This window comes from Acanthisitta chloris, unplaced genomic scaffold, assembly GCF_000695815.1.
Source record: "Acanthisitta chloris isolate BGI_N310 unplaced genomic scaffold, ASM69581v1 scaffold24919, whole genome shotgun sequence".
Classification (NCBI taxonomy): domain Eukaryota; kingdom Metazoa; phylum Chordata; class Aves; order Passeriformes; family Acanthisittidae; genus Acanthisitta; species Acanthisitta chloris.
In genome coordinates, this window is record NW_008691229.1 from 2,261 (window position 1) to 12,074 (window position 9,814).

The window sequence follows — 9,814 nt, forward strand, 5'->3', positions numbered from 1 at the left end:
GGCTCAGTCCTGGCTTGGGGGCAAGGTGGGATTTTGCAGTAGTATTGGCATTGCTAAGCATGAAGCAATTCTCTGCCCTGAGGGAATTCCTCCTCCATGGGCAGGAAAACAGCTCAGGCTCATTGTCCCACCAGTAGAGCAACCCCAAATTATACAAGTTTGAGCAATTGGAGAGGGTTTTGTTCTGTTGTGGAGAAAAATTAAGGCAGTGACACATCTCAGGGGGTTTGTTACTGGGATTTGGCTTGTTGGGATCCCACACTGGACTTGTTGTCCTGGATGGGACTCTGCAAACCTGCAGGGACAACATCCATGATCCTGCTGCAACTTCTGGGGAAGGGAAGTGTCCAGCACCTGCAGAGAGTTAAATCTCCTGCTGGCACAGTGTGGGGTCTGTGTCCTGTGCCCTTCACTACTCCTGCTGGAGCTGCCTGCTTCCCTGTCAGCATCAGGCATCTCTGCATCCCATCAGGACCAGAGATCCCTGCATCCCATCAGGCATCCCTGTATTCCCATGAGGACTAGACATCCCTGCATTCGCATCAGGTTTCTCTGTATCCCAATCAGGACCAGCTATCCCTGCATCCCATCAAGCATCCCTGCATTCCCATCAGGACCAGCTATCCCTACATGCCCATCCGCACCAGCCATCCTCGTGGGAAGGATGAAATGCTCTCCACCCCCTCAGGAACATCTTCCCCCAGCCCAGGAGGATTCCTCCAGGATTCCCACCAGGAATCCTCCAGTCAGCAGGGCTGGAGCCGTGCAGATCCCTGAGCTATGGAGCAGATTCCCGGCTGGAGGGGGTGGGAATTTCTCCCCGCCGCCTTTCCGCGGCGTTTCCCGGGTGTTGGTGGGATCGCGGTGGGAGTGGAGTATCCCTGGTGGGCGTGGGATTCGGGAGGTGCCAGGAGCTCGGTGGGGGTGGCTGGAGCTCCCTCTCCTGGCTTTGTCGGGATAAATCCAGGCCGAAATCCTGGGGAACGGGAAGCTGCAAGGCTGGGAGCACCCGCCGGCTGCAGCGACTGACGTGGGGTCAGGCTGGAGGGCACTGGGGGCAGACTGGAGGGTATTGAGGACCACAGGGACACACGTGGCAGCACCAGTCCCTTGGGATGCAGATCCACAGCCACCTCAGCAGCAGAGGGATGCTCAGGTACCTGGCACAGGGATGCTCAGGGGGCTGAGCTGGGACCCCATCAGATGTGGTGGTCCCAGTGCTGCTGTCAGAGGTGGTGGTCCTAATGTTGTCATTGCACATGGTGGTCTCAATATTGCCATCAGGCATGACAATACCAGTGTTGCTCTCAGAGGTGATGGTCCCAATGTTGCCATTGGATGTGGTGGTCCTGATACTGCTATTGCATGTGGTGGTCCCAGTGCTGCTGTCAGAGGTGGTGATCCCAGTGCTGCCATCAGACATGGTGGTCCCAGTGCTGCCATTGGACATGGTGGTCTCAATGTTGCCGTTCAACGTGGTGGTCCCAGTGCTGCCATTGGATGTGGTGTTCCCAGTGTTGTTGTTGGATGTGGTGAACTCAATGTTGCCCTTGGACATCGTGGTCCCAGTGCTGCCATTGGGCATGGTGGTCCCAGTACTGCCATTGGGACAGTGATCCCGATGCTGCCGCAAGCATGAGCTGCCCCAGAGACAGGTAGAACAAATCTTCATGTCTCCCAGTTCCCTGATCTTCCCTCTGTAATGAAGGCAAAACACAAGTATGATCCTCCCTGAGCAAAACTGTTCCTTAAGGAAAGCTCCACTGAGGGTGGATCCACTTCCCTAGGCCCCTCCAGCCTGGGCCACTGCTGGCCCTGCCCTGCTGCAGTTGGGCAGCCAAAACGCAGCACATGGTGCCCAAATTAGAGCCATAACTATAGCATGGAAGCTCCACACAGGGCAGAGCGGCCTGGATCCTCTCCAGCTGGGAATTACACAGAGGTTAATGGTTGGGTTTCAGACCAGATAATATCTGGAGAATGTCAAGGCTGAGCTTTCATCTCCTTGGCTGAAAGTTCATCTGGAATAACAAGACGTGGTAGAACCTGGTGTTGAACCACATGGACAACCCAAACTATGACTTGAAAGCAAAATGTTTCCGTTTTAAAACACTGGAAGGAAGAACAAACATCTCTGTCTCACTGACTCTCCTTGCTCCTCCCTCCACTGCCATCATCTGCTTCCCATTACCCCTGGAGCGGGTCCTGGTCAAGAACAGGAGGAGAACTTCATTTATACTCAGTACAAGTATGACTTGAATGTGGTGCACAGAGGAAAAATCAATGAGGTGCAACATGTGAAGGGAAGTAGAGACATGGAAGCTCCTCCTGCTGGAAAAGCACTTCTGAGGGACAGGAGATAGAATCATCAAGGTTGAGGAGACTTCTAAGATCATCAGATCCAACTCTTCACCTGTCACTGCTGTAACCCCTAAACTATAGCCTCCAGTGCCCCATGCCCTCTTAAACACCTCCAGGGATGGTGACTCCACCACCTCCCTGGGCAATCAATTCCAGTGCCTGACTATGGTGGGAGCTGAGATTCCCACCTCAAACTGGTGGCCTTGATTCCCAGTCCCTAGGTGAACACCAGGACCAGCAGCAGCAATAATCCCAGGTGAGGAGGAAGCTGTGGTTGAAGTGTGGGTCTGGGGGAGAAGCCCAGCTTGGTTTGATTGGGTCCGTGCCAGCTCTGGGGCTCCTCCACACCAGATGGGAGTGGAGGGTCCCAACCTGCTCTCCTGGCACCATCACCTCCTCACCCCATGGGAAACAGCTGGTTTTGAGCAGGGAGGAGGGACAACCTTCCTCCCTCTCCTCCCCAGTGAGGGTTCCAGCAGCCTCCACACCAGCTGGGAGTGGGGAGTCCCAAATGCTCTCCTGGCACCCATCAATTCCTCACCCCTGTGGAAAGCAGCTGTTTTCCAGCAGGCAAGAGGGAAAACCACCTTCCCTGAGAGCTCATTTTCCATCCTTTCTCAGCCTGGCTCTTCCAGGTTGAGCCTTCCCTGCCCAGACAGGTATTGATATGGATTTAAGGCTACACTAAGTCACAGCTGCTGGGGAAGAACAGCAGAAGGAATGAGGTGGTACAGCACAGTCTTCCTGATGGGGATCCAAGCTGAGCCCCTGGAATCATCCTGGGAGCTCATTTTCCATCCTTCCTCAGCCTGGAGCTTTCTGGCTGATCCACCCCTTCCCAGACAGGTATGGATAAGGATTTAAGACCAGGTTTAAGCTGCACTAAGTCACAGATGCTGGGGAAAGAAGGGATGAGGTGGTGCAGCATGGAGTCTCCTGACAGGGATTCAAGTTGAGCTCCTGGAACCATCCTGGAAGCTCATTTTCCATCCTTCCTCAGCTTGGAGCTTCCTGGCTGAACTATCCCTGCCCAGACAGCTATGGATAAGGATTTAAGCCGAGATTTAAACTGCACTAAGTCACAGCTGCTTGGGGGTGGGCAACAGAAGGCATGAGGTGGTGCAGCACAGTCTTCCTGATGGGGATCCAAGCTGAGCCCCTGGAACCATCCTGGGAGCTCATTTTCCATCCCTCGTCAGCCTGGAGCTTCCTGGCTGAAATATCCCTTCCCAGAAAGGTATGGACAAGGATTAAAGCCGAGATTTAAACTGCACTAAGTCCCACCTGCTGGGAAACCCCCCATTGAACTGGAATCCTGGAGGATCCAGTGGCAGATGGGAAAGTGGCCGGAGCAGGGCATGGAAACAGAGCTCCTCTTGGAGCAGAGCTTCCTGGCAAGCAGCCTGAGCTGTGGAAAGGCAGTCCAGGGAATTTGAGAAGGCTTTTCCATGCCTGGAATCTCTTGTTAGATGGACGTGTTTGGCACTTGCATTTTAAAGGCAAACCTGACCCCTTTGGCTCACTTGGGCTTTTTCCCCTGGCAGCAGGGGAGGGACAGGAAAGGGGGGAACAGATTCACGGGGGGCACAGGGAGCACAGCCCCCTCAATATCTCCTGCTGACCCTCATGGGGGACCTGCCAAGAGCCCCACAGGGGTCACAGCACCACAAGCTAGGGACTGGTTGGGAAGGGACTGGTGGAGGAGCAGCCAGTGGGAGCCCCACAAAGCTCCTCAAATGGGAATGGTTTTAAACTAAAATATGGGATATTAGGTGGGATACTGGGAAGGAATTCCTCCCCGTGAGGATGATGAGGCACTGGAATGGATTTCCCAGAGCAGCTGTGTCTGCTCCCTCCCTGGGAGTGTTCCAGGCCAGGTTGGATGGGGCTTGGAGCAGCCTGGGCGGGTGGGAGGTGTCCCTGCTTGTGGCTGAGCTTTAAGGTCTTTTCCAGCATAAATCATTCCAGGATTCTATAAATCCCAGGGCCACAGGGGTCTGCCCTTGCTCTGCCAAGCAAGAGAAACTCTCCCAGGCTCTCACCTTGGCACAGGGATGAGGCAACACTGGCAAAGCAGGAGACAGTGACACTCAGCCAGTAATGACCTTCCAAGAGTATCACCAGCAAAGCAGATCCTTCTCCAAACACCTGCAATGTGTTCAGTCCATCTCCAGGCTCTAAAAATGGCTCATCCTTCCTTTTTTTAGAGAGGGAAATGCCACCACTGAGTGCACTTGGAGCCAGGTGAACCTGGAGCTGGAGATCCACACTGCTGCCTCTTGGCATTGCTGGTTGGAAAGGCATTTGAGCTGCTTGGAGGAAAAGTTTGTGGAGGCTGAAGCTTCTTAGAGTGACCCAAATGTTAAGGAGAAACCTTCAGTGTGAGGAGCAGGAGATATATATCTTCCATTATATCCATAGTAGATAATAACTCTGTCAGTTACTATCTCTTAGTGTGTCTCTTCTTTCCAAATTGGAATTCCAAGGGCAATGGGATTGCCTCCAGGCAGGAGGAATTTCTCCAAGGAGGGAGGAGAAATGAAGAGCAGGAGATGAGTTAATATCTAGAGTAGGTAGTAACTGTCAGTTACTACCTCTTAGTATATCTCTTCTTGTGTTTAGGGCTCAGCTCCAGGGGTAGAATGAAACTGAAAAGAAGCGATTCCACCATCCCAAACTGGAATTCCAACTGCACTGGGATTGCCTGCAGGCAGGAGGAATTGCTGCAAGGAGGGAGGAGAAACCTTCAGTGTGAGGAGCAGGAGATGAGTTAATATCCATAGTAGATAGTAACTCTGTCAATTACTATCTCTTAGTATATCTCTTCTTCCCAAAGTGGTATTCCAACTGCACTGGGACAGACAGAAGGAATTGCTCCAAGGAGAGAGGAGAAATGAGGAGCAGGAGATGAGTTAATATCCATAGTAGATAATTTAGAATAATCCCATTAAAGTATGTTTTTTAACATGAAAATTTCCAAGGAAAATGAGTGGTCTTGTTGGGAATTCTTTGCTTTCTCTTCCTTGCTTTGAGAGGAAGTTAAGTGATGCAATGGCTTTCCCAGGGATCCTGAACTTTTCCTTAGAGAGGGGAAAAACCCCAACCATGTGATGATTTTCATGTGTGGAAGAGATGAGAGCAGATTCCAAGCTGAGATACCTGGAAACTTGTCCAGACACCATTAGCCACACAAGGAATTCTGAGCACAGTTACTCAGCACAAGCTCTTCCCCAGGGGATTTCTCCTCATGGATCTTCTCCAGGATGGAGTTTTGTTCAGCCAAAGGAAGGAGGAAATAGAGACTAAATAAACAGCAAATAAATAACTTTGGGTGAGTAAACAAAGGAATTCTTGGGTGGGAGGCACTTCTTTGATGATTTGAGGGCTCTAAATAGGGAACTGGGAAGCTGCTTGGATGGTGAAGTCACTGTGGGACACTAGGAGAGCCTTGGGATGAGGTACAGGTAGGAAAGAGGGACCTTAAACATGGGAAACCATTCCTGCAGCCCCAGGTCATCCCACCTTGGGATGCTGCAGCTCTCCCACCTCTATCCCTTTCCCAGCAGGTCCTGATGCTCCTCAGATTCCTTAAGGATAGTTCTAACATGCTCCAGGATGGAGTTTTTGGGGTGGCAAGTAATCTGCTCAGGGGGGAATGTCCATACTGGGCACTCACTGCCAAAGGCAGCAGGAAACAGCCAACAAGGAATGTCTCAGCTTTTGGATTTTGGGGGTGTTTTGGTGAAGAGAAAATTTGGAGGGTTTGCCCTCTACCTCAGCCCTGAGATCCCTGCAAGTCTTGGCCCCCACACGAGGTTGGTGGCATAGAAGAGGAGGTGAGAAGCATTTTGGCAAGGGCTAATCAACAAAGCTTAGGCTAATTGAGTGTTAGGAGCTAAGGGCCAAAGTTCTTCCAAACACAGAGGAGGTGCCAAGTCTGCACTTTCCAGAGGCTAAATGACTTCTCTCTTCTTGGGGAAAGAGAAGCCAACATGTGTCATTGAGGCATCACTTCCCTGGAGGAGTTTCTCCTGGGTCAATCTGGATTTAGCCCTTGAGGAAACATCACTTCTCTGGAGGAGTTTCTCCTTGGGTTACTGTGGATTTAGCTCCTTCATTGTAGAAATTTCATTGCTCCTGGAGTTGCTTGTGGTTGTGTTCTCCTCAGCTGTCCTGGAAAAGTGAGTGGATGGAGGTCTCCAGGTGCCCGTGGCTGCCTGGGATGGGGATTGCAGGCAGAAGGACCTTGCAGCCACCATTCCAGAGGCTAAATGACTTCCCTCTTCTTGGGGAAAGGGAAGCCAAGATGTGTCTTTGAGGTGCCACTTCCTGGAGGAGTTTCTCCTTGGGTTGGTGTGGATTTTAGCCCCTATGGAGACATCGCTTCCCTGGAGGAGTTTCTCTTTGGGTTGGTGTGGATTTTAGCCCCTGTGGAGACATCACTTCCCTGGAGGAGTTTCTCCTGGGTTGGTGTGGATTTTAGCCCCTGAATTTGCTCCTGGAGTTGGGTGTTAAGGTCTCTTCCAACCCAAGCCATTCTGGGATGCTTTGGGTCCAGATCCAGCACCTTCCATGGAGAGGAAGGGGCTGGAATTAGGTGATCTTTAAGGTGTCTTCCAACTCAAACCACCCAGAGGTTCCACCTGTCTTTCTCCCCCTTCCCCAGGCTGCTCCTCTGGCCCAGCAGCACCCAGAGTGCTCCCAGCTGGCCCTTTGCTCTGCTCCTTGGAGTAGCTGAGTGCTGGGACAATCCCAGGCCACAGAAATCCCTGTGGAAGTGGAAAACATCCATTGCACTCAGGGCTTTTCCCTTCCTAGCCTCGTGCTGAGAGACATGAGGTGTCCTGGCTTTGGGACAGAGCTGACAGTGTCTGGGAGAGGCTCATTGGCTGTTTCCAGCCACTTTTGTTTTGGCCAACCAACTCTCCAGAGCCCTGAGCTAAGGTCTGCTGATGTCCCCACGTGCTCTGCTGCCCACACTCACCCTCAGCCAACACTTGGAGCTGCTCCCTCTCACCTAGGGGTGATGGTCTTCACCTCAGCCCCAAGTCTTGATGCTCCTGAGGTGGGAGATACCCAACCTGAGTACTCAACCTGCACCTACCTATCCTAGAATGTGGGAGAAGCACCTTAGGAGCATCCCAGACCTTGCACAGCTCCTGATTAAATCCCTTCACATCACCATGAGCTCTTCCTCCTGTTTCTAGCAGGGAATTAGGGATGTTGTTTTCATTCTTGGCTTCTGTTTACATTCCTTGAGTGTAGCTTCATCCTTCCACAGCTCCAGAAGCAACAGCAGCCAAGCCATGACACCCTCTCAAAGGTCAAGCTCAAGGAGGCATCTGCTGAAGGGAAAGATGTGGGAAAACCTACAGGGAACCACTGGGATGACCTCAAAAAGCAGGGGAAGGAGATCAGGAAGGGGGTGAGTTGGTAGAACAAGGTCATGTGAGGTTTGGAGGCATCAGAGAGGAGAACTTGAGGTGGGATTTGAATCCAGGGGTGGAATTTTGACTGGGTGACATCCCTGCCATTGGCATGGGGGTGCAACGAGGTCTTTAAGGTCTCTTCTAGTCCAAACTATTCCATGAATCTAAGCTGGGACTCCCTCCAAAGCTTCTCCATACAAATGATGGACAAAGGGTTGCTCTTGGTGCAGCTTGGGGTCATCCACCAGCTGTAAGGACATGCCCAGTGCAGCCTTCTCTTCATCCAGCTTTTAGATGGAGTCCATCCAAGGATGTTCATGAGATCTTCCCTTTGGGAGTGGCTTATATAATTCCCCAATTAGATCTGCAGCCAACTGAACTTGTTGCTTGGCTTCAAATCATCCCCAGTGCTTTCTCCTTGTTTTCACCTGCCTTCTCATGAAATTTTCAGGAGAAGCTGATGGTTTAGAAGGATTAAAAACCTTTCTCAGGGCTCAGGTGTAGAGTTCACTCCTGGATTTGGCTTCTGCTGGAGGGATGGGATGGATTGAACCCGCTGGTGTCTGGACACAGAGCTTGGATCATCTCCAATGTGGCAAAGGTTGAGTTTACACTGACACTTTGCTTGGAAACTCTCAACTTTGGAGGGAAAATAGGATGGTTTTTCATCACAACCCTCTGAGCCTTGAGGAGAAACTTTGCTCAGGAGCCAGAATTGTTCAGGGTTGGAAGCTGAGAGCTTCTGTTCCTCTCTAAAGTTGGTGCTTTGCTTTGTTTTGGGGAGAGAAAGGTGGTTTATATCTCATTTTCTCCACTCATTTACTCCTGGTTGATGGAGGGACCTGAGGGCTTGTGTTATTCTCATTGGGGTGTTGAGATACCTGATTTAGTGGTGGGGATGGGTCCTGAAACACCTACAGAGCTCAGAATCCTTCTCCTGATCATCCTCCTACCCAGAAAATCCCAACCTAAACCAAACCATGAAATCCCAGAGTGGTTTGGGTTGGAAAAGACCTCAAACCAAAACTCATTCCTCCCCATGGGCAGTGGCACCTTCCATTAGAGCAGGTCTAGTCGATCCTGCTCAGATCCCAAGGGCTTTGAGGGAGCTAGAAAGAGCTCACAGCACATGGGGAGATACCTGAGTGAGTTACTGGTGGGGATGGATCCTGAAGCACCTTCAAAGCTCAGAATCCTTGCTCTGAGCATCCTCCTACTCAGAAAATCCCAACATCAACCAAACCATGGAATCCCAGAGTGGTTTGGGTTGGAAGAGACCTTAAATACACCTCATTCTACCCCATGGGCAGTGACACCTTCCACTAGAGCAGGTCTAGTGGAACCAGCTCAGATCCCAAGGGAGACAGAAAGAGCTCCCAGCAAATATTTTCCCTTCCAGGAGCTGTGCAGGGTCTAGATGTTTGTTTAGACCCTCTTTGGTCTCTACTGGAGATGGCTGGCACGTGGTGGCTCCACAAGGAAGGAACACTGGTGTCTGGGTCTTGCCCTCCATGATGCTCATGTGGACATCACTTCCCTTGTGTAGCAGCTTGAAGATGGAATAAACCCACAAAAACACCCCAAAACACCCCAAAATGCTTCTCCTTCATCTCTCTGTGGTGCAGCATGTGTGGATGTCTCCATCTCCACCCCACCAGGCAGAGAAGTCTTGGAAGCAGCTCCTGGACTGGATGGAACAGCACTGAAACCTGAGCAGGATCCAAGAACTGAAGTGGGAAGAAGTGTCTCTTTAGTTTTCCCTTTTTTCCAGCATTAAATCTCACAGGATGAAGACATTAAAATGATCTTCTAGAGGCTTTTTTGGCCAGCAAGGGGCTCAGCTGTGGAATGTCATGGGATGTCCCCATAGCAACAGAGTTGCAAAGGGATGAAATCCTATCATTTCCTTGGGGTTTTTGGTTCCTCATCCATCATTTTCCCTGACAGCTGTTTACAGTTTGGAGGGATGACATCAATATTAGCCCAGCAAAGCTCTTCTTCTCCTCCTTTGAACTCCTGCCTGG

At 51.2% G+C, this 9,814-nt stretch overlaps 1 protein-coding gene across 1 annotated transcript; it reads right to left on the reverse strand.

The window, feature by feature from the left end:
- Positions 1–1,160: 1,160 nt before the first annotated feature.
- LOC103809332 (sericin-1-like) lies at positions 1,161–1,558 on the reverse strand (the record flags this gene model as incomplete). Its single annotated transcript, XM_009082162.1, has 1 exon — positions 1,161–1,558. A coding segment is annotated over exon 1 (398 nt), but the record flags the coding sequence as incomplete, so codon positions are not given.
- Between the last annotated feature and the right edge of the window lie 8,256 nt (positions 1,559–9,814).